Below are 26,193 nucleotides of genomic sequence, written 5' to 3'. Positions count from 1 at the left end.
AAATGCCCACTTCATAGCCAACAACTCCCGATTACCAACATCATAATTCCGCTCGGCAGGCGAAAATTTTCTTGAAAAGAAAGCACATGGCTTCATCACAGAGCCATCAGAGCTTCTCTGCGACAAAACAGCCCCTGCTCCAATCTCAGAAGCATCAACCTCGACCTGGAAGGGGAGAGAGACATCTGGCTGACATAAGACTGGAGCTGAAGAAAACCGGTGCTTCAGCTCCCGAAAGGCCTCCACGGCCGCAGGAGATCAATTAGTCACATCAGAACCCTTCTTGGTCAAATCCGTCAAAGGTTTAACCACGCTAGAAAAATTAGCGATGAAACGACGGTAAAAATTAGCAAAACCCAAGAACTTCTGAAGACTCTTAACAGACGTGGGCTGAGTCCAGTCATGAATAGCCTGGACCTTGACTGGGTCCATCTCCACAGTAGAAGGGGAAAAAATAAAACCCAATAAGGAGACCTTCTGTACTCCGAAGAGGCATTTTGAGCCCTTCACAAATAAAGCATTAGCACGCAGGACCTGAAACACCATCCTGACCTGCTTCACATGGGACTCCCAATCATCAGAAAAGACCAAAATGTCATCCAGATAAACAATCATAAATTTATCCAGATATTCTCGGAAGATGTCATGCATGAAGGACTGAAACACAGAAGGAGCATTAGAGAGTCCAAAAGGCATCACCAAGTACTCAAAATGGCCTTCGGGCGTATTAAATGCTGTTTTCCATTCATCTCCCTGCTTAATGCGCACAAGGTTATACGCACCACGGAGATCTATCTTGGTGAACCAACTGGCACCCTTAATCCGAGCAAACAAATCAGACAATAATGGCAGAGGATACTGAAATTTGACTGTGATTTTATTCAGAAGACGATAATCTATACAAGGTCTCAAAGAACCGTCCTTCTTGGCCACAAAAAAAAATCCTGCACCAAGAGGGGAAGAGGATGGGCGAATATGTCCCTTCTCCAAAGACTCCTTTATATAACTCCGCATCGCGGCATGCTCTGGTATAGACAAATTAAAAAGTCGTCCCTTAGGGAATTTACTACCAGGAATTAAATTTATAGCACAGTCACAATCCATATGAGGGGGCAGGGCACTGGACCTGGGCTCATCAAATACATCCTGGTAGTCAGACAAAAACTCAGGGACCTCAGAAGGAGTGGAAGAAGCAATAGACACCAACGGAGTATCGCCATGAATTCCCTGACAACCCCAACTTGACACAGACATAGCTTTCCAATCTAAAACTGGATTACGAGCCTGCAGCCATGGCAGACCCAAAACGACAACATCATGCAAATTATGCAAAACTAGAAAGCAAATCACCTCCTGATGTACGGGAGTCATGCACATGGTCATTTGCGTCCAATACTGATGCTTATTCTCAGCCAATGGCGTAGCATCAATTCCCCTCAGAGGAATAGGAAATTCCAAAGGCTCCAGGACAAAACCACAGCGCCTGGCAAACGACAAATCCATCAGATTCAGGGCAGCACCCGAATCCACAAAAGCCATAACCGGGTAAGACGACAAAGAACAAATCAAAGTAACAGACAAAATAAATTTAGGCTGTATAGTACCAATGGTGACAGGTTTAGCGATTTTCTTTAAGCGTTTAGAGCATGCTGAGATAACATGAGTAGAATCACCACAGTAAAAGCACAACCCATTTTGACGTCTATGACTTTGTCGCTCAATTCTGGTCAGAGTTCGGTCACATTGCATAGACTCAGGTCTCTGTTCAGAAAATACCGCCAAAGGATGAGCAGATTTGCACTCCCGCAAACGCCGATCAACCTGAATGGCTAAAGCCATAGAATCACTCAGGCTTGTAGGGGTGTGAAACCCCACCATAACATTCTTAATGGCTTCAGAAAGACCTTCTCTGAAATTTGCAGCCAGGGCACACTCATTCCATTGAGTAAGCACCGACCATTTCTGAAATTTTTGACAATACACCTCTGCTTCATCCTGACCTTGAGAGATAGCCAGCAACGCTTTTTCTGCCTGATTCTCAAGATTAGGCTCCTCATAAAGCAGTCCAAGAGCCAGAAAAAATGCATCTACATTAAGCAATGCAGGATCTCCTGGCGCCAGAGAGAAGGCCCAATCTTGAGGGTCGCCACGCAACAAGGAGATAACAATTTTAACTTGCTGAGCGGAATCACCAGAGGAACGAGGTCTCAGAGATAGAAATAACTTACAATTATTCTTAAAATTCATAAACCTAGATCTATCTCCAGAAAACAACTCAGGAATGGGTATCTTTGGTTCTGACATAGGGCTATGAATAACAAAATCCTGAATACTTTGCACCCGTGCAGTAAGATGATCCACACTAGAAGTCAGAGTCTGAATATTCATGTCTGCAGCTGATCTCAAAACCACCCAGAGTTCAAGGGGATGAAAGAAGCTAAACAGACTGCAGCAAAGGAAAAGCGGGAGGAAAAAAAAAATGTACTCAGGTCTTCTTTTTATCCCACTTCTGCGATGCATTAAACACTTTTTGACCTGCTATACTGTTATGATCCTTAGTGGTTGAGGATCACAAATTACTCCAGCTAAGTAACAAACATAGGACAAGCTCTAGGGAGGTGGTAAACTGGACTGACCGCAAAACTGAACCTATCCAAACACTCTAGAGGTAGCCGGTGAACGTGCCTAAAAATCCTAGACATCTCGAGCTAGCCTGAGGACCTAACTACCCCTAGAGAGAAAGAAAGACCTCTCTTGCCTCCAGAGAAATAATCCCCAAAGATATAGAAGCCCCCAACATGTAATAACGGTGAGGTAAGAGGAAGGCACATACACAGGGGTGAAAACAGATTCAGCAAATGATGCCCACTAATACTAGATAGCAGAAAATAGAAAAGGGGTCTGTGCGGTCAGTAAAAAACCCTTACAAAATATCCACACTGAGATTTCAAGAACCCCCGCACCAACTAACGGTGTGGGGGGAGAAACTCAGTCCCCTAGAGCAACCAGCAAGCGAGGAGATCACATTTTAGCAAGCTGGACAAGAAACATGATGAATGCTGATAATCAAAAAATGAACAAACAAAAACTTAGCTTGTCTTGGAGAGACTGGGAGCAAGGTAGTCACAAGGAATCTGAAGAGCACTGAATACATTGATAGCAGGCAAGGAACTGAGTATCCAGGTGAGCTAAATAGGAAACCAACCTAGGATAACGAACCAGCTGATGCAGCCAACCTGCAGAAAGACAACACTACACAGTACCGCTTGTGGCCACTAGAGGGAACCTAAAAATAGAGTTCACAACAGGAAGCCAGGTAGCAAAGGTACTGGAAGCAGCAGGCAGCCAGATAACAGAGGTACTGGAAGCTGCAGGCAGAAAGTTAGCTGCGGTATTGGAAGCCACAGGCAGCCAGGGAGCAGAGGTACTTGAAGTGGCAGACAGCCAAGTAGCAGAGTTAATGAAAGCTGCAGGCAGCAAGGTAGCTGAGGTGCAGGAAGCCGCAGGCACTCAGGTAGCAGAGGTACTGGAAGATGCAGGTAGTCAGGTAGCAGAAGTACTGGAAGCTGCAGGCAAGCAGGTAGCAGAGGTACTGAAAGCTACAGGTAGTGAGGTAGCAGAGGTAATGGAAGCTGCAACCAGGCAGGTAGCAGAGGTACTGGAAGCTGCAGGCACTCAGGTAGCAGAGGTACTGGAAGCTGTAGGCAGCCAGGTAGCTGAGGTACTGGAAGATGCAGGCAGTCAGGTAGCAGAAGTACTGGAATCTGCAGGCAAGCGGGTAGCAGTGGTACTAGAATCTACAGGCAGCCAGATAGGTGAGATACTGGAAGCTGCAGGCAGCCAGGTATTAAAGGTACTGTAAGCTGCATGTCACAAGTTAGTTGAGATACTGGAAGCCATATGCAGCCAGGTAGAAGTAATGGAAGCTGCAGGCAGTCAGGTAGCAGAGGTACTGGAAGCTGCAGGCTTCCAGATAGTTAAGGTACTGGAAGCCGCAGACAGCACGGTAGCAGAGGTACTGGAATTGGCAGACAGCCAAGTAGCAGAGTTACTGAAAGCTGCAGGCAGCAAGATAGATGAGGTACTGGAAGCAGCAGACTGCCAGGTAGTTACATAGTTACATAGTTAGTAAGGCCGAAAAAAGACATTTGTCCATCCAGTTCAGCCTATATTCCATCATAATAAATCCCCAGATCTACGTCCTTCTACAGAACCTAATAATTGTATGATACAATATTGTTCTGCTCCAGGAAGACATCCAGGCCTCTCTTGAACCCCTCAACTGAGTTCGCCATCACCACCTCCTCAGGCAAGCAATTCCAGATTCTCAGTGCCCTAACAGTAAAGAATCCTCTTCTATTTTGGTGGAAAAACCTTCTCTCCTCCAGACGCAAAGAATGCCCCCTTGTGCCCGTCACCTTCCTTGGTATAAAAAGATCCTCAGCGAGATATTTGTATTGTCCCCTTATATACTTATATATGGTTATTAGATCGCCCCTCAGTCGTCTTTTTTCTAGACTAAATAATCCTAATTTCGCTAATCTATCTGGGTATTGTAGTTCTCCCATCCCCTTTATTAATTTTGTTGCCCTCCTTTGTACTCTCTCTAGTTCCATTATATCCTTCTTGAGCACCGGTGCCCAAAACTGGACACAGTACTCCATGTGCGGTCTAACTAGGGATTTGTACAGAGGCAGTATAATGCTCTCATCATGTGTATCCAGACCTCTTTTAATGCACCCCATGATCCTGTTTGCCTTGGCAGCTGCTGCCTGGCACTGGCTGCTCCAGGTAAGTTTATCATTAACTAGGATCCCCAAGTCCTTCTCCATGTCAGATTTACCCAGTGGTTTCCCATAGTTGAGGTCTCGTAAGCTGCAGGCAGCCATATAGCAGAGGCACTGGAACCCAAGGGCAGCCAGGGAGCTGAGGTGCTGGAAGCCACTGACAGTCAGGTAGCAAAGGTACTGGAAGCTGCAGGCAGTGAGATAGCAAAGGTACTAGAGGCTGCAGGCAGTCAGGTAGCAGAGGTACTGGAAGCCACAGGCAGCCAGTTATCAAAGGTACTGGAAGCTGCAGGGTACCAGTTATTTGAGGTACCGGAAGCCACATGCAGCCATGTAGCAGAAGTACTGGAAGCTGCATGCAGTCTGGTAGCAGAGGTACTGGAAGCCACAGGCAGCCAGGTAGCTGAGGTACTGGAAGCTACAAGCAGTCATGTAGCAGAGGTACTGGAGGCCGCAGGCTGCCAGATAGCAGAGGCACTGGAACCTGCGGGCAGCCAGGTAGCTGAGGTGCTGGAAGCCACTGACAGAGAGGTAGCAAAAGTACTGGAAGCTGCAGGCAGTGAGGTAGCAAAGGTACTAGAAGCTGCCGGCAGTCAGGGAGCAGAGGTACTTGAAGCTGCAGGCAGTCAGGGAGCAGGGGTACTGGAAGCTGTAGGCAGCCATGTAGCTGAGGTACTGGAAGCTGCAAGCAGGCAGGTGGCTGGGGTAATAGAAGCTACAGGCAGCCAGGTAGGTGAGATACTGGAAGCTGCAGGCATCCAGGAATCCACGGGCAGCCAGGTAGCTGAGGTGCTGGAAACCAGCTGCAGGAAGTGAGGTAGCAAAGGTACTAGAAGCTGCAGGCAGTCAAGTAGCAGAAGTACTGGAAGCTGCAGGCAGCCAGGTAGCTGAGGTACTGGAAGCTGCAGGCAGTCAGGGAGCAGAGGTACTGGAAGGTGCAGCAAACATACTCAAAGTCGCAGAGAGCCAGATAACTGAGGTACTGGGAGCCACAGGCAGCCAAGTAGCAGAGTTACTGGAAGCTGCAGGCTGCCAGGTAGCAGAGGCACTGAAACCCGAGGGCAGCCAGGTAGCTGAGGTGCTGGAAGCCACTGACAGACAGGTAGCAAAGGTACTGGAAGCTGCAGGCAGTGAGGTAGCAAAGGTACCAGAAGCTGCGGACAGTCAAGTAGCAGAGGTACTGGAAGCTGCAGGCAGCCAGGTAGCTGAGGTACTGGAAGCTGCAGGCAGTCAGGGAACAGAGGTACTGGAAGCTGTAGGCAGCCAAGTAGCTGAGGTACTGGAATCTGCAAGCAGGCAAGTGGCTGGGGTAATGGAAACTACAGGCAGCCAGGTAGGTGAGATACTGGAAGCTACAGGCAGCCAGGTAGCAAAGGTACTGGAAGCTGCAGGCCACCAGTTTGCTGAGGTACCGGAAACTGCAGCTTCCAGTACTTCTGCTACCTGGCTGCATGCAGTCAGGTAACAGAGGTACTGGAAGCCATAACCAGCCAGATAGCTGAGTTACAGGAAGCTGCAGGCAGCCAGATAGATGAAGTACTGGAAGCTGCAGGCAGCCAAGTAGCAGATTGACTGGAAGCAGCAGGCAGCCAGATAGATGAGGTACTGGAAGTCGCAGACAGCCACGTAGCAGAGGTAATGAAAGCTGTAGACAGCCAAGTAGCAGAGTTACTGGAATCTGCAGGCAGCCAGACAGATGAGGTACTGGAAGCGGCTGACAGCCAGATAACTGATGTACTGGTAGCCGTAGGCAGCCAAGTAACAGACTTACTGAAAGCTGCAGGCAGCCAGATAGATGAGGTACTGGTAGCATAGACATTTTAATAAATATAAAGGTCATCCCGCGACTTTTTCCAAGTTTTTAATTTTGTCCTTCTGCGTATTTAAGTTTGACATCACTGCTCTACGCTCCCTGACAAAAGTTATGTCGCTTATCCATGTTATGTAAATAAAAGCTTATAACCTGCCGTTAAATTCATCCATTTGTTGTATAAATTATTCTTTTGAAAGCTGAAACCCTCCGAAATGTGATTTAGGTTAAGAAAATAAATTGGCATCAATGCAGAAATATTGATCAGTTAATTGTCACAGAATGGTCAGATTTTGGCAAGACAAAAGTTTTGTGACGGGGCCATCATACAGGGTTAGAGCCATGAAACAGTTTGGGGGATATGAAGGGGTCAGAATATATACAGTGAGGGGGCATTATACTGTGTATAAGAGAGCATCATACTGTGTATAGGGGAGCTGTACTGGTGGGAGACTTGGGACATTATTAAATGTAAAGTGGGCACTTATAGGGGAACTTAGGTTACTGTGACTATCAAAGGAGCACACAGAGGGCATTATTACTTTCTAGGGGACAAAATATGGGCACTGTTTTCTAGAGCACTTGCACCGAGCATTACTATATTATAGAGAGTTGCTTTGGAATTTAGAGGGCACAAAGAACCACACAGCAGATGCAGTAATAGGGACACATACGGCAGCAGCGGCTCAGTATTGGGATATCAGGTGCAATAATAGGGACACATGGCAGCAGCGGCTCAGTATTGGGGTATCAGGTGCAGTAATAAGGACACATACGGCAGCAGCGGCTCAGTATTGGGGTATCAGGTGCAGTAATAGGGACACATACGGCAGCAGCGGCTCAGTATTGGGGTATCAGGTGCAGTAATAGGGACACATACGGCAGCAGCGGCTCAGTATTGGGGTATCATGTGCAGTAATAGGGACACATACGGCAGCAGCGGCTCAGTATTGGGGTATCAGGTGCAGTAATAAGGACACATACGTCAGCAGCGGCTCAGTATTGGGGTATCAGGGGCAGTAATAGGGTCACATACGGCAGCGGCGGCTCAGTATTGGGGTATCAGGTGCAGTAATAGGGTCACATATGGCAGCAGCGGCTCAGTATTCGGGTATCAGCAGGATGAGGAGTTTGTGCAGGTTGGGAATAGATGGTGATGGGGCTGAAATATGAGAAGTGAAATATGTGTCTGTTGTATCATCTGCAGCCGAGTCCTAGCAGGAGAAGTTGTCATGTCGGTCTGGGCCAGATGGAAAAGACGGGAAAAGTGAACAATTCAATCAGAAAAAACGTCAGTGGTAAGTCATTATCTGTAACTGTGTTGTGATCTCTTATATGTTCTGTAGGGCTGGTATCTACCACTGACCATATGGCGGTAATATCAATATTGGTCTTTATATAAAGATTATCTTCAGTAACATCGCGGTCCTCTGATGAGGTTCTCCTCCACTATTAGGGTGCATCACCGAGTTGTAATCAAGTTTACCTGGTTAGAGGCCTACTCAGAAGTCCCCCCCCCCCCCCCCCCCCCCCCGGACCAAAACCATTGGTTTTACCATGTTGTGTACTGGAATACAGGTAAAGAAAATCCAAGTGCGGTGAAATTGCAAAAAAAGTGCAATCCCAGAGTTGCTTTTTCTTCCATGTACTCTAAATGCTAAAACTGACCTGCCATTATGATTCTCCAGGTCATTACGAGTTCATAGACAGCAAACATGTCTAGGTTCTTTTTTTATCTAAGGCTACTTTCACACTAGCGTTGTGCACTGCACGTCGCTACGCGACGTTGCGGCGCACCGACGCTAGCTGTGAAAGCGCCGCACAACGGGGGCAGCAGATGCAGTTTTCCAATGCATCCGCTGCCCCATTGTGAGGTGCGGGGAGGCGGGGGTGGAGTTCCGGCCGCGCATGCGTGGTCGGAAATGCTGCAGACGACGCACCAAAAAAAGTTACAAGCAACGTTTTTTGGTGGCGACGGTCCGACGCAACACGATGCAACCATCGCACGACGGTTGCGACGTGTGGCAATGCGTCGCACTGCGTAGCTAATAAATGTCTATGGAGAAAAAACGAATCCTGCAAGCACTTTTGCAGGATGCTTTTTTTCTGCAAAACGGCGCATAGCGACGTGCAGTGCACGACGCTAGTGTGAAAGTAGCCTAAGTGGTGAAAAAGAATTCCAAACATTGCTAAAAAAAAAACATTGCACCATATTCCGATACCCGTAGCGTCTCCATTTTTAGTGGTCAGGTGTGGACTTATTTTTTGTGCTCTGAGCTGATGTTTTTAATGATACCATTTTGGTGCAGATACGATCTTTTGTTTGCCCGTTATTGCATTTTAATGCAATGTCGCGGAGACCAAAAAAATGTAATTCTGGCATTTTGACTTTATTTCTCATTACGCCGTTTAGCTATCGGGTTAATTATTATTTTTTATTTTTTTATTGATAGATCGGGTGATTTGATTCTGAACGCGGCGACACCGATTATGTGTATGTTTTGTTTTTTTTTTATTGTTTTATTTTGAATGAGGCGAATGGGGGGTGATTTGAAATTTAATTTTTTAGATTTTTAAAAACTTTTTTTTACTTTTGGCATGCTTCAATAGTCTCCATGGGAGACTGGAAGCTACAGTTGTCTGATCAGTTCTGCTACATAGAGGCGATGATCAAATTGCCTGTATGCATCATAAATGCTCTCTTGCTATGAGTGCCGACCACCAGGCGGCGCTGATAGCAATCCAGCAGTAACAACCATAGAAGTCTGCTTCTCTCCTCTGGTTGTCATGCCAAACTATCGGCGACCCAAGGTCATGTGGTACGGGCGCCAATGGGTGGGATTTCTGGCGCACTTGCCAGAATCGCATGTTAAATGCCACTGTCAAAGTTTGACATCGGCATTTAACTAGCTACCAGCCACGGGTGGATCGCAATTCCATCCGTGGCTGTTAAAGGCACATGACAGCTGTTCAAAACAGCTGACATGTGCCGGAAAAGATGTGGGCTCAGTGCTGGAGCCCACACTAAAGGGAGGGAGTTCAACATCAGCGTACTAGTATGCCCAAAGTCGGAAAGGGTTTAAAGGGAATCTGTCAGTAGGATCATCTCTCCAACCCGCCTATATGTGCATGTAGGTCATAGGTTATTGAATAAAATATCTGTAATCCGATGTCTTATTCCAGAGAAATCCACATTTTTTCTTTGTATGTAAATGAGCTGTGAAGATCTCTGGGCCGGACATAGATCTCCCTGAGGATCCACCCCCAGAGATTATTATAAATGAAAGGAGGCTTTACCAGTGTGAGTCATGTAATGACTGACAGTCTGCTCTGCTAATCTACATGTCTAACACTGGTAACATCACTATCATTTAAAATAAACTCTGGAAGCAGATCTTCAGGGAGATGTATGTCCGGCCCAGAGATCTGAACAGCTCATCTACATGTAAGAAAAACGTGGATTTCTCTGGAATAAGACATCAGATCACAGATATCAAGGTGTCATTTTATTCAGCTTCCTATGACCTACATGGCCATATAGACGGCTCAGGAGGGATGATCACTGACAGATTAACTTCAAGAATTTAACTATCACACATCTGAAAAAGAAAGTATCTACTGTCATAAGTAAGTGTTCGTATTTACATACTGTACTAATTATACAATGAAGAAATATATGTATGCAAATGCTAATTGTATGAAAGCCCAGAGTGATTTTCTGGGTATGTGTAATGCAAAACAGTGTAGCACATAGGACAGAGCAAAACATAGCACAAAGCATGACATATTTGGTTTTGTAATATTTGCATAACTACAACTTTGAATATGTGACTATATCCCTTTGTACAGTTATTATCATAATGCAAAACCCTACTCAGTTTCTCTTAAGAAGAGTTTTATATTGTTCAGTGCATGGGTGGACACAGGAGAGTCTGGACCACCGGGAAAAAACGTCATGTGATAATGTTATATTGTAGACCAGAACCAGCACTATAATACATGATTTCATACAAAATGGTCCACATTTACTGGTGCGTATAATGCCCTTCCAGGTAAACGAGGTGGTTGGTGTTAACTGTTAAGCAATATATCTTTATGAAAATGTATAAAATTTTAACATTCATCATTTAAAATTTATCACATTTTCCGATAGTCAGAAAATGAATTATATGGATCCTATGTCATATTTAATAAATACAGCTTACACTATATTGTAAGAGATCTCGTCCATTTTTCTTGCCATTCTCCAAATTTCGCTATCAGCTCAGGAGAGGACTCAACTAGGATAGTGTCACGAGTGTGCCGCATCCGGCAGAGATCTTTGGGGTATCTGGGATCAGAAGGTCGCAGAGATTGGCAGATCGCAGGTCCTCTTCGGAGTCCGCTCGGCGTTTATCTTAAGTGGTTCTGACTGATTTTCACTCGGTGTGGAAGGGGTTAAGAGTTCCTTTTTGATCCGGCTGGGATTCCATATAGCTCTAATCTCAGCTTCTGCATCTTACTGTCACCCCCTTCCATTGTGCATAGAAGCAAGAAAGGCAGACATGTAAACCTTCACTTTTACTGAATATTACTACAAATAATCACATATATATTTAAAATCAGACAACCCATATCCCATGAATAAATACACACAAGCACAGTTAAAATCAATCTCCCTGTATGGGACGAGGCTGACCATGGTCAGTCCAAGACAATATAGACTAGTCTCAAATCACTCAAAACCCTACCAACATAATTAGCATTACTTCAATTAGTAAATCCTTAACGATTCCGGCAATAATACTTGAAATTGACAAAAAAAAGGAATAAATGGATCAATATCACCCAATTATAAAACCAGTGGAGTAGTCATGAATAGTCCTTGTTCTCATGGTTCCTGACCCAAGATTAGAAGGATTCCAGGTATTAGCCCTACAGGTTCCTATAATACCCAACTGACTCTTGGCAACCCCAAAGACTACCACTCTTACAAGGGCTGTCCACAGCTGACCCTCATGTGCTGAGTGGCCCTGGACTGACCCTACGAACCTCTTTCCAGATTCATTAGCGGAAATGTACCTAATAGCAAGACAATAGGGCTATCATTGCCTCCAGGAGATGTGAAAACACAATGGCCATTGCTTGATCGGTTTAAGACTATATTGTCTTTGACTGATCACTGTCAGCAGGTACGGACTGGGGCTGAAAGTCAGCCCTGTCATTTGAAATCACACAAGCCCATGTTGTCCCCGTCCCCCAAGCACCAGATGGGATATATTACTACTATTACCCTGGATGGAGGAAAGCAAGATTTTCTACAAGACCAATAATTTTAATTATTCACGTGGCCTGCTGGGGTGAGTGACAGAGTCAGCGACTTTGTGCTCCTTCACAACTCTCAGGCTGCCGTCACACTAGCGAGTTTTACGGACGTAAGAGCGCATAAAATACGTCCGTAAAACACGCCTAACAAACGGCCCAATTATTCCCAATGGGTCAGGTCCTATCAGCCGTATATAACGCATCCGTAATATACGCCTTTCTACGGCCGTACAAAATTGCAGCATGCTGCGTTTGTCAGCGTATTGCGCAAAAAATACGCCAAAGAAAGTCTATGGGGGGGAGAAAAATACGGATTCCACATGGACCAGCAGTGTGACTTGCGAGAAATACGCAGCGGTGTTAGTGAAAAGCCGGTAATTCAATTGCCGGCTTTTCATTTCTCCTTCCCCAACCCGACAGGATATGAGACATGGTTTACATACAGTAAACCATCTCATATCCCCTTTTTTTTTTGCATATTCCACACTACTAATGTTAGTAGTGTGTATGTGCAAAATTTGGGTGCTGTGGCTTGTAAAATAAAGGGTTAAATCGCGGAAAAAATTGGCGTGGGCTCCCGCGCAATTTTCTCCGCCAGAGTGGTAAAGCCAGTGACTGAGGGCAGATATTAATAGCCAGGAGAGGGTCCATGGTTATTGGCCCCCCTGCCTACAAACATCTGCCCCCAGCCACCCCAGAAAAGGCACATCTGGAAGATGCGCCTATTCTGGCACTTGGCCACTCTCTTCCCACTCCTGTGTAGCGGTGGGATATGGGGTAATGAAGGGTTAATGTCACCTTGCTTCTTCCAGATGTGCCTTTTCTGGGGTGGCTGGGGGCAGATGTTTGTAGGCAGGGGGGCCAATAACCATGGACCCTCTCCTGGCTATTAATATCTGCCCTCAGTCACTGGCTTTACCACTCTGGCGGAGAAAATTGCGCGGGAGCCCACGCCAATTTTTTCCGCGATTTAACCCTTTATTTTAGCAGCTACAGCACCCAAATTTTGCACATACACACTACTAACATTAGTAGTGTGGAATATGCAAAAAAAAAAGGGGATATGAGATGGTTTACTGTATGTAAACCATGTCTCATATCATGTCGGGTTTGCGAAGGAGAAATGAGAAGCCGGCAATTGAATTACCGGCTTTTCACATATATCGTGCTGAATTAAATATAAATACAGAATATATATATATGTGTCTCAATGACATATATATATATATATATATATATATATATATATATATATATATACTGTATATATGTTTTACCGAACATGTGAGCACATAAATCCATTAGATGTCGGTTTTGCAAGCCTGCGAGAAAATATCGCAGTACGGATGCCATACGGATTATGCCATGCGCAAAATACGCTGACACACCCTGCCTACGGATGACATACGGACCACTATTTTGGGAACATTCCTCCGTATTACGGCCGTATTACGGCCGTAAAAAAAGGACCGTATTGTCTTACGCTGAGTGTGACGCCGGCCTCAACAGTATGGGTGTCTTGAGAACACCGATTCTATTAACAAAGTAGCAGACAAGGCGGCCCATGCCACCAGAATTGCTAGATGGCCAGTCTGGTCCTTCTGTAGGCCTTTTCCCATACAGTGGGATTGATTTTATCTGTGCTTGTGTATGTATTCATGGGATACAGGTTTTAAATACAGTCATGGCTGAAAGTGTTGGCACCCTTGAAATTGTTCCAGAAAATGAAGTATTTCTCCCAGAAAATGTTTGCAACTACACATGTTATGCTATACACATGTTTATTTCCTTTGTGTGTATTGGAACAACACAAAAAAAAAGAGAAAAAAGACAAACATGATATAATTTTACACAAAACCCCCAAAATGAGCAGGACAAAATTGTTGGTACATTGAACTTCATATTTGGTTGCACCCTTTAGAATAAAGAACTGCAATCAATCTCTTGCTATAACCGTCCACAAGCTTCTTACACCTCTCAACTGGAATTTATGATCACTCTTCTTTTGCAACTGCTCGCAGTCTCTCATATGTGAAGGTGTCTTCTCCCAACAGCAATTTTAAGATCTTTCCGCAGGTGATCACTGAGATTTAGATCCGGACTCATTGCTGTCACTTCAGAACTCTGAACACAGAAAGTTAGGAAAGCTAAATGATGGCAGGGTATTAGTGCACTCGAAATTAAATTGGCGTATAAAATGACAAGTAATGACCTGCGACCAAAGAACTCTCCAGCGCTTTGTTTCCATCAATTTATGGGTTCTTCTTGAAGTAGTAAAATAAATAAAAACTTGCGCTGGTTACAGGGTTCGCATTTTGTCCTGCGGTGCTCTTATTTATCTTAAGTATACAAATATGTTCGCTGAATTCATACTCGTTTTAGATAAGTTTTAATAGAAGGTTTATGGTCTTATACGTATATAAGATTCATTCAGTTTTATTGTTTAGGACATCACCATATGCACCAAGGCACTTTAATCATCAGGATCTCTTGCCCATACATAAGGTAAAATGTATTGCTCTAATCTGTGTATATATATATATATATATATATATATATATATATATATATAATTAATATAGGAGCACTGCAGGATAAAATACGAATCCTGTAACCAGCGCAAGTTTTTCTTTATTTTAATGCTATTTTTCTGGGTCTATATGGTTGAGACTCTAACTTTGCAGTGGTTTTCAGGAAGTATAAGAGTGCCACTAATAATAATTTTAATTCTTCTTCTTCTTGAAGTATGTTTGGGGTCATTGCCCTGCTGGAAAACCCATGACCTGGGATGCAAACCCAGCTTTCTGACACTGTTCACTACATTGCGACCAAAAATGCATTGGTAATCTTCAAATTTCATGATGCCTTGCACACAGTCAAGGCACCCAGTGCCACTGGCAGCAAACAACCTCAAAACATCTTTGAATTTACACCATATTTCATTGTAGGTACTGTGTACTTTTCTATGTAGGCCTCACTCAGTTTTCAGTAAACAGTAGAATGACATGCTTTACCAAAAAGCTTTATCTTGGTGTCATCTGTCCAGAGGATGCTTTCCCAGAAGGATTTGGCTTACTCATTTTGGCAAACTGTAGTCTAGTTTTTTATATCTCTGCTCTGTGACAGCAGTGGGGTCATCTGGGGTCTCCTGCTATAGTGTTTCATTTCATTTGAATATCGATGGATAGTTTGCGCTGACACTGATGCACCATGAGCCTGTGGGACAGCTTGAATTTCTTTGGAACTTGATTGGGGCTTATCCACCATGCAGACTATCCTGTATTGCAACTTTTCATCAATTTTTCTCTGTTATCCATGTCCAAAGAGATTAGCCACAGTGCCACGGGTTGTAAACTTCTTGATTATGTTGTGTACCGTGGATATCTCTGGAGATGGACTTTTGTAACCTTGAGCTTGTTGATATTTTTTGACAATTTTGTTTCTCAAGTCCTCAGACAGTTCTCTTCTCCTCTTGCTTTTTTCCATGCTTAGTGTGGCACACACAGACTCATAAAGAAAAGATTGAGTCAACTTCTCCCTTACGAACAAATTGGACAAGTGATGAACAGTTTTCCATCCCGTGTAATAATGTAGTTGCCTGCCTTTGAACTGACACTAGCTTTCCAACACCCTTTTTACATTGTGCAGCCCAAAGCTTTGATAACCATGTAAATTGAAAATATTGTGACCATAAGGGCTCATGCACCCTTGGATCCTGGTTATTTCATGGACTGCAATGCACAGACTGGCCATGGCTTTTTTGACCCGAGAGTGACAACCTCATAGAAATATATGAAGCTGTCAAACTCCAGTTGGAAGACTTGCGGCCAGTCCGTGCATTGCGTGTCATGATCGGACCAAGATCCACGGATGTCTGCATCAGCCCTTACTCTGTGAAAACAAATAATTTGTTCTGAATCTCTCAAAATGTCAACCAAATTTTGTTGGATGTTTTATTTACAGCGCCGAGGAACGAAGAAGGGATCAGTAGATCTAGAAAAGGTCTTTTGTGTGGAGTGTGTAGAGCCTGAAGAAAACCCTCCTCTAGAAAGACAAATTCCGGTAAGGCAGCTGTTTAAAAATTATTTGTTTTTTAATCTCTCTCATAATCACTCACCAGCCTCTTCTGCTGGCTCTAAGGCTACGTTCACACTTGCGTACCAGGGCTTTGTGCATGGCTGCGTACTTCCTACCTGAAGTTCCGCCCACTTCTACACTTCTTCCGTTTAGGTCCCCCTACTTCTGCATACGTCCTGCATACCTATCTTTAACATTGGGTACGCAGGACATGTGGATGTATGCAGATGTATGTGGATATGTAGGCAGAGCTTCAGGGAGGAAGTACGCAGCCATCCGCAAAGCCCCAATACACAAGTGTGAACGTAGCCTAAGGCCTCCATTCAGACATCAGTGATTTTTTCACACATGCCAAAAAATGGTCGAGTTTCATCAGTGATATGGAACCAGTTTTCATCAGCTTTTGGACCATGTGTCACGGACACCACAGTGATAGCATCCATGTGAGTGTTCATACCAATATTTGAAAGCTAAACCCAGGAGTGAGTGAAAAATGCAGAACTGGTTCACATGCAGGCCCAGGATAGGGAATATATATATACCAGGATATAAGGACAAATATACCAGGATGGGAGATATACAGTATGTACCAGGAAGGGGCCCAGGATAAGTGACATATATGCCAGGATGGGGGATACACAGTATATACCAGCATGGGGTAAGGAAATGGAACATATACTGTATACTAGGACGGAGGACATATATTCCAGGTTGAGGCCATGATGACAGACACATATACCAGGATGGAGGACATATACACTGCTCAAAAAAAGATAAAGGAAACACTAAAATACCACATCACTGAATGAAATATTCTATTGGCAAATCTTTTTTCATTACATAATGGAATGCACTGAAAACTATAAAACATAAAAATGATCAATGTAAATCAAAATTAATATCCCATATTTATCCACTAATGGTAAAATACATGAATAATAAGAAAGTGCACAGTGCAAAAAGCGGAACGCACGTTGGAGTGGTGTGAGGGGGCAGTGGTGTGTTATCTTGGTTGGTACTGAGTTATTATAATGTACTTTCTTCACCGAATTCCTTTCTGTAGACTATCATGTTGTACTGCTGGCTACTGAGGTTGTCATGTTATTATTGCACTATCCACCTTTTTGGTGATCAGTGTAAATTTCTATTACAGATTTACTTTTTTGACCATTAAATATTTAAGTTGTATATCTGCCTTATATTTATTTACATTGTCATATATTTATCATATATTCTTTACATTATTTCAGCCACATTGGTATTTATTTACATCAATTATTTTTTTGCACTGTGAACTTTCTTATTATTCATGATTTTACCATTAGTGGATAATTATGTTCAGCAGTCTCTATTAATTTTGTTTCATATTATGGACATTTCATTTATTGCTTGATCTACCATTTGCCAATTCAGTTGACATATCCTGCCCCATATCCTTCGTTTTTTATCTTTCCCCCCTTTTTGTGTTATCATGTTTTAATATATGAACTTTTGTGTAATCATGTTTTATATACATTAATAATGGATTATTTTGCATACATATTTCTTTGAATACATTTTTTTGTGGTTATGCATGGATGTTAGTGGCTTACTTTAGGTGATTTTGCAGGGCTCTGGCACTGCTCCTTCTGTTCCTCCTTGCACAAAGGAGGAGGTAGCAGACTTGCTGCTGGATTTTTGCCTTCCTATGGTCCCTCTACGTCTCCTGGTGTACTGACCTGTCTCCTGGTATCTGCTCCATGTTCTGGACACTGTGCTGACAGACACAGCTACCCTTCTTGCCACAGATCACATTGATGTGATCTGTGGCAAGAAGGGTAGCTGTGTCTGTCTCAGATCACATTGATATGCCATCCTGGAGGATGAGCTGTACTACCTGAGCAATTTCTCTGTGTTGTAGACACCGCCTCATGCCACTGTACAGTTCTTCTAGGGGTGAGACCAATAACAAAAGGCAAAAGTGACCTAAACAACAGCCAAAAGAATGAGAACAGAAAAATGGTCTGTGGTCAACCCCTGCAGAACAGCTCCTTTATAGGGGTTGTCCTGCTAATTGCCTATTACTTCTACTTGTTGTCTGTTCCATCTGCACAACAGCAGGAGAAATGGATTCACAATCGGTGTTGTTTCATAACTGGACAGGTTGATTTCACAGAAGTGTAATTGTCTTGGAGTCACATTGTACTGTTTAAATGTTCCCTTTATTTTTTGGAGCAGTTATATATAACACGAAGGAGTCCAAGATGGGGGACATTACTACATAATGAAGTAGGAGGTGCAGTTTGCATGTTCTTACAGGATTTAGAATGCTACAAGGGCCTTTACATCTGATTAACATGAGGTGAGCAGAGTCAGGTCCAAAACTTGCATCGGGACCTATCGGACTCTAGTTACTCCACTGTGCACATGTTTCTATTATACATTTTGTCTGATAGTTCCCTTTCTGATTTTGGCCTATAAATACTGATATAAAATACTGACCATGTGAGCGTGGTAATCCATGATGTTGATAATAAACTGGACATATCTCTCTGACTTTTGAAAAGACACAGGGTTTGCAAAACTCAGGAACATGTGAACAATGCCATAGACTATAACGGGCACGTTTTTCTATCACACATGAAACATGAATGAGATGTTGGGCTACATTCACACATCCGTTGTACACTTGCAAGTTATGTACATCTCTTTCTTGGACAGCACTCTGACGTGAGATAAAAACAATCTATTTCTCATGGATGCAAAATATTAGACATGGATGTGTGACTGAAGGCTTAGGTTGGGTTCACAAAAAAATATACAGACCTCAATGTCAGGTCTGGCGGCATGTGTTACAACCTTATACAGTATGTGTCTTTGAGACTGTAAGTTCAGATCAAGAGACCAGTGGTCAGTCCGTGTTAAAAATACACTTGTGTGAACCCAGCATGAGTCTTACGCATTCTTACATGGTTCCACTTCACCTCAGGCTGCAGCCATTCCTTGGACCTTTCTCCTACAGCCCAATGGACGCAATCAACCACCAGGTTCTGTCTCATGGCAGGTCTCACTTTCAATCATGAGGACACTCATTTCTTCTACCATATCAACGGACACCATCAAGTCAGCAGAGGCAACCAGGAAAATTGTCCCTTCTGACTGACGACTAATCCTCATCAAGATATCATCATAGTAATGGAAATTTGCTCATTTATGAATTCTGGCAAAAATTCTTTGAAGAATCGGTGACTAGGAGTTTTTCACAATGACAGTGCCTGATAAATTCCTGTTAAAGCTGTTCTTCCTACGCTAATGTGTTTTCAAAGCTGCATTTTGGTTATCTACTATCAAATCCACGTGCATAAGATGTGAATATAATGTATTGTATTACTGGTGGACACAGATAGAAGACGCCCCTGTGCAAAAGAGTATATAGGCCCTTTGCAGTCCTAAGGACTTCAAAGTCATCAGCTTTCTTGGTGTTCAGAAGTTAGAATCAAAAGTGTGAGCTTCACAGGGCTGCAGTAATGGATGCTACAAAGGTATCTCAGCCCACAAGCGTTATCAACAGCACATGGAGATGGATATGTGGGACCTTACTGCAAACTGTTATTGTGACTTACACTGGGGACTAGGTGCTTAGGGTATGGCATGCCAACCTCTGTCCCATAAATATACTTTTGTTAAGGTCTCTTTCACACAGTCATATATTGATAAGTATTTGCAATGGAGCACAGAAAATAAACCAAAATAGTATAATGTAAAGATTTGTGCATTGGGGTTATGGCCAGTATCCAACATGGCAAATAGAGATGAGCTGCTGAGAAACCCTAATTATCCTAAACACATTTGGAACCATTACTTGGCAATTTGCTAGGATACATATTAAAACAAATATTAGGATACGCGCTCACAATGTCTTCAATTAGTCGGTGAAGCTGCCAAGTTTTTCAAGCTGAGGATGCTTCACAAAAATGCCAAAGGTATCTTTCCTGAAGCATCTTCTCTGGCTTCTTTTACATGATACATATGTAATGACCAGGCCGAACATTCTCTGCTATCCACCCCCCACACGGTGTCCACAGCAGAAGAAATTATGACACACACTGGTCTTGGGGATAACAGTTGCTTTTACTTCAGCAGGAATGGGAATTATAACTTGGAACAAATAAGGAACAGTCTCTCATGGGTAGTCCACGGCAATTACAGTTCACACTTAGATGCTGAGATGTGATTGGGGTCTGGAGCTTTAAGAGCACTCAACAGTGTCTTTTGATAGCTTAAGGTACCTTCACACGAAACGACTTTGTAACGATATCGCTAGCGATCCGTGACGTTGCAGCGTCCTCGCTAGCGATATTGTTTAGTTTGACACGCAGCAACGATCAGGATCCTGCTGTGATGTCGCTGGTCGCTGAATAAAGTCCAGAACTTTATTTGGTCGTCCGATCGCCGTGTATCGTTGTGTCTGAAAGCAAAAGCAACGATACCAGCGATGTTTTACACTGGTAACCAGGGTAAACATCGGGTTACCAAGCGCAGGGCCGCGCTTAGTAACCCGATGTTTACCCTGGTTACCAGCGTAAAAGTAAAAAAAACAAACAGTACATACTCTCCTGCGCGTCCCCCAGCGTCTGCTTCCTGACACTTACTGAGCGCCGGCCCTAAAGTGAAAGTGAAAGCACAGCGGTGACGTCACCGCTCTGCTGTTAGGGCCGGAGCTCAGTCAGTGTCAGGAAGCAGATGCTGGGGGACGCGCAGGTGAGTATGTACTGTTTGTTTTTTTTACTTTTACGCTGGTAACCAGGGTAAACATCGGGTTACTAAGCGCGGCCCTGCGCTTAGCAACCCGATGTTTACCCTGGTTACCCGGGGACCTCGGCATCGTTGGTCGCTGGAGAGCGGTCTGTGTGACAGCTCCCCAGCGATCAAACAGTGACGCTGCAGCGATCGGCATCGTTGTCGCTATCGCTGCAGCGTCGCTTCGTGTGAAGGTACCTTTACAGAAGGAGGTAGACGCAGCAATTAGAGGTTACAGACCTGTACTCGGGGTTAACTCCACAGTGTGTCACGGCACATGCACAAGTACTTATAGGTGAATGAAAAAACAGGTAATTCCAGTCAGAAAGACCTTAGAATGATGTCACTTATAGGTGAATGTAAAATCTGAGGTGATTCCAGTCAGAAAGACCTTAGAATGATGTCACTTATAGGTGAATGTAAAAACTGAGGTGATTCCAGTCAGAAAGACTTTAGAATGATGTCACTTATAGGTAAATGTAAAAACTGAGGTGATTCCAGTCAGAAAGACTTTAGAATGAAGTCACTTATAGGGATACCTCCCAACTTTTGAAGATGGGAAAGAGGGACAAATTTTAGGCCACGCCTCTAACCACACCCATTCATAATTAGTCACACCCATATCCACGTCCCAACCACACCCATTTAGCACTGCTGATCACACTGTTTCATATACAATAATTATAAACATAAAAATATGGCCACACAGTGCTCCATACTGTATAATGGCCACACATGATGCTCCATACTGTATGATGACCACACATGTGTATAATGACCGCACATGATGCTCCATACTGTATAATGACTGCACATGATGCTCCATACTGTATAATGACCACACATGATGCTCCATACTGTATATTGGCTGCACATCATGCTCCATACTGTATAATGGCCCCACATGATGCTCCATACTGTATAATGACCCCACATGATTCTCCATACTGTATAATGACCACACATGATGCTCCATACTGTATAATGACCGCACATGATGCTCCATACTGTATAATGACTGCGCATGATGCTCCATACTGTATACTGGCTGCACATGATGCTCCATACTGTATAATGACTGCAGACTGCACATGATGCTCCATACTGTATAATGACTGCACATGATGCTCCATACTGTATAATGACTGCACATGATGCTCCATACTGTATACTGGCTGCACATGATGCTCCATACTGTATAATGACCGCACATGATGCTCCATACTGTATAATGACTGCATATGATGCTCCATACTGTATAATGACCACACATGATGCTCCATACTGTATAATGACTGCACATGATGCTCCATACTGTATACTGGCTGCACATGATGCTCCATACTGTATAATGACCCCACATGATGCTCAATACTGTATAATGACCGCACATGATGCTCCATACTGTATAATGGCCCCACATGATGCTCCATTCTGCATAATGACCACACATGATGCTCCATACTGTATAATGACCGCACATGATGCTCCATACTGTATATTGGCCACACATGATACTTCGTACCATATAATGGCCACACATAGCTACTCCTACACACGCGACTGTGCTCCGTACACTTTGCACACACGGCTCCGCTCCGTACACACGCACTCCGCTCCATACACCTTGTACACATGTGGCTCCGCTCCGTACATCTCGTACACATTTAGCTCCGCTCCGTACACCTCATACACACACAGCTCCGCTCCATACACCTCATACACACACGGCTCTGCTCCATACACCTCGTACACATTTAGCTCCGCTCCATACACCTCGTACACATTTAGCTCCGCTCCATACACCTCATACACATACGGCTCCACTCCATACACCTCATACACACACAGCTCTGCTCCATACACCTCGTACACATTTAGCTCCGCTCCATACACCTCATACACACACGGCTCCGCTCCATACACCTCATACACACACGGCTCTGCTCCGTACACCTCATACACACATGGCTCTGCTCTGTACACCTCATACACACACGGCTCCACTCCGTACACCTCATACACACACGGCTCTGCTCCATACACCTCATACACACACGGCTCTGCTCCGTACACCTCATACACACACGGCTCCGCTCCATACACCTCGCACACACACGGCTCCGTTCCATACACCTCATACACACATGGCTCCGCTCCATACACCTCGTACACACATGGCTCTGCTACATCCACACTGTACACCTCCTGACCCCACACAAGGCATTACTTACCTCATCCTGCAGCACCATGTGGCAAGTTGGCAAACAACACAGCAGCCGAGTCCTGCAATCCACGGCGGTCCCAATCATGTGACCCCTGACTTCTCCCCTCCTGTGACCTCATCACACGTCCTGTGCGCAGAAAGCAGGCAGCCATATGGAAGGGTAAGGGCCCGGGGCATGGCTTAACACAAGGGGGCGTGTCAGTCCTGCTGTCTGCGGGAAGCAGAGCATCCCGTGCTGGACAGCAGGGCAAAGGCTCAAAACCGGGACAGTCCTGCACAATGAGGGTCGGTTGGGAGCTATGCTTATAGGTGAATGTAAAAACTGAGGTGATTCTAGTCAGAAAGACCTTAGAATGATGTCACTTATAGGTGAATGTAAAATCTGAGGTGATTCCAGTCAGAAAGACTTTAGAATGATGTCACTTATAGGTGAATGTAAAATTTGAGGATGATTCCAGTCAGAAAGACTTTAGAATGATGTCACTTATAGGTGAATGTAAAATCTGAGGTGATTCCAGTCAAAAAGACTTTAGAATGATGTCTGTAGAGGGTTTAGAGGGAACTCAGGCTCTTAGGCCTACAGGAGATCTTGTAGTGAAAACAGCCTCCACGTGTGTTCTGCTCTCCCTGAGGGCATCCCTCAGACTAAAGAACATTCTAGATTTGCCTGGAAAACAGCTCCTCCTATTGACCATGTGACTAGGAGCTGGCCAAAAAGACATCGGATTCACATCATAGATCCTTACAAAACAATAATTATGAGTCATTGTGCACTTTCACCATTGGATGATGCCAGAACACAGCAAATGAGAAATGCATTGCATCTAAAATGGAGGTGAGAGGACTAGAAATAGAGAATTACAACTCACAAATGCAGGGGATAATGTAGAGGGGCAGTTAGAGGGTGAGCTGTAGTGTATAGAAGCTACTCACAATGAAGGATTACTTAAAGTGAAGGACTCACTCTCGACTGGGTCACTACACACAGCAAGTAGCTTCCAAATGGAAGCCGCCTGAAGAATGATCAGGTCACTTCTTTCAGCCGCTTAATGGCTTTCGAAGCCTGAAGTGGTTAAAAGAGGCTCCAGAAGACAAAACATTCCTAAGCAAGTTGTTTTTACATTTTAATGCATATGTTCATTCTTTTTGGTGTTTGTTTTAGCGCTTTTCCAGGTGGAATCCACCTGATAAAGGTGTCCCATGCACATACCCTTACCTTCATGGTCTTTCCTTTAACCCCTTAACGACCAGGGTTATTTCAGTTTATTAATTTATGTTTTTTGCTTCTTCACAGAGCCATAATTTTTTAATTCTACAGTTGCTTTTTGTTTTTGTCATTTTTACCATGTTCACTAAATGCGAAAACTGACCAGCCAGTATGATTTTCCAGGTCATTAGGAGTACATACAGTAGATACCAAACATGTCTAGGTTCTTTTTTATTTAACCGGTGAAAGAAAACTCCAAAATTTGTTTTTTAAAAAAAAGGCGCCATTTTCCGAGACCTGTAGCATCTCCATTTTTTGTGATCTGGGGCTGGGGAGGGCTTATTTTTTGCTCGCCGAGTTGACAATTTTATTGATACCATTTTGGTGTGTATATGATCTTTTGATCGCCTGTTATTGCATTTTATTGCAATGTAGCGGCAACAAAAAAACGTAATTCTGAAGTTTTAATTTTTTTTCTCGCTATGCCATATAGCGATTGTGTTAATGTTTTTTTATATTGATAGATCAGGCAATTCTGATACCAAATATGTATAGATTAGATTTTTTTTTACTGTTTTATTTTGAATGGGGCGAAAGGGGGGTGATTTTAACTTTTATATATATATATATATATTTTTTTTTAATATTTTTAAAAACTTTTTTCAAAGTTTTTGCATGCTTCACTAGTCTCCATGGGAGACTAGAAGCTGCGATCTTCTGATCATCTCTGTTACACACAGGCGATGATCTCCTGTGTGTAGCAGAAATGCTCACTTGCTATGAATGCCGACCACCGGGCGGCGCTAATAGCAATCTGGCAATGACAACCACAGAGATCTGCTGCAGATCTCTGGTTGTCATGCCGACCCATCAGTTACCCGCGATCGTGTGACGGGGTCACCGATGGGCGGGATTAGCTACGCGCTTCTGGTAAGCGCAAGTTAAATGCTGCTGTCAGATTGATTTAACTGGTTAACAGCCTCGGGTGGATCGCGATTCTGCCCGTGGCTGTTGCGGGCACATGTCAGCTGTATAAATCAGCTGTCATGTGCCTGGAAAGATGCGGGCTGAGAGCCAGAGCCCGCACTAAACAGGTGGAGTCCAGCGTGGGTGTACTATTATGCCACATGTCAGAAAAGGGTTAAATGGACTCTATCAGCACAAAACAAGTGTTCAAGCCAAGTACAGGCTTGAACTCTGTGCTCCATGGCTACCAAACATTTAAGTGCACCTTCCCACCTGCTTGGTGTCCTTCTATCTCCAGAATTCTCTGGTTTTATAAAGCCAGAGGTGTCAATCACAGAAGGGGAGAGGTGGAGGTAGAAGGAAAACAAAAATGTGGGAAGGGGTATCTAAATGTTTGACCCCACCGTGATACACCGACCGCCTGTACTTTGTCAGTCATTTTGTGCTTACAGGGACCCTTTAATAATCTATCACAGTTTAAGGGACTCAGATGATTGTTGACCGTATTCTCTTGTATTTTTTAAATATGTTTCTGCACATGACTCATGTATATATGGGGTCAGACCAATGCTCCCTGTGAAATGCCCAATATTGTAAAGTAGATATTGTGTCCTGTGTATGGACCCACTATACTTTAATGTCTCCATGTTGGTGAATGTTTACTTTTGGTTACGTTTCCCCCCTATCACTATGCGAATTTATAAACCTGTTTTACACATGTAAACTGGTGTGCTGATTGGTTTGACAGAGAGAAACAAGTAAAGCAAGGTCACTTTTTGGTAGGAGCCAGTGACTAAATTTAGGCCGTCCTCAGACTAGGTGAGGTGCACAGGCAGGTATCATGGAAGTGTCACAGGTTCCTTCTCCGGTATCACACAATCAACAGAGCAAGAGAATAGTGAACAATCCCAAGACCTTTATTTAGGTAAAAGTACGAAAGGTCCATATACAATCTACCACACAAAGGATAAAATATTCCAGAATACGAATGCAGTTCAGTAACAGGATAAAAGTCCAACAATCCAGCACAGAGGAT

At 43.9% G+C, this 26,193-nt stretch overlaps 1 protein-coding gene across 1 annotated transcript in view; it reads left to right on the top strand.

The window, feature by feature from the left end:
• The window catches only part of BTK (Bruton tyrosine kinase), a 336,320-nt gene that overhangs the window by 81,790 nt on the left and 228,337 nt on the right, over positions 1-26,193 (top strand). The window contains exon 3 of the mRNA XM_077283385.1: positions 15,865-15,963. Within this exon, the coding sequence (XP_077139500.1) occupies positions 15,865-15,963 (99 nt within the window). The remainder of the gene's footprint in view (positions 1-15,864; positions 15,964-26,193) is intronic.

The sequence above is a fragment of the Ranitomeya variabilis genome, chromosome 2 (genome assembly GCF_051348905.1).
Source record: "Ranitomeya variabilis isolate aRanVar5 chromosome 2, aRanVar5.hap1, whole genome shotgun sequence".
In the NCBI taxonomy this organism is placed as follows: domain Eukaryota; kingdom Metazoa; phylum Chordata; class Amphibia; order Anura; family Dendrobatidae; genus Ranitomeya; species Ranitomeya variabilis.
The sequence above is the reverse complement of the archived record's forward strand: the minus strand, read 5'-3'. Positions and strand labels throughout refer to the sequence as shown.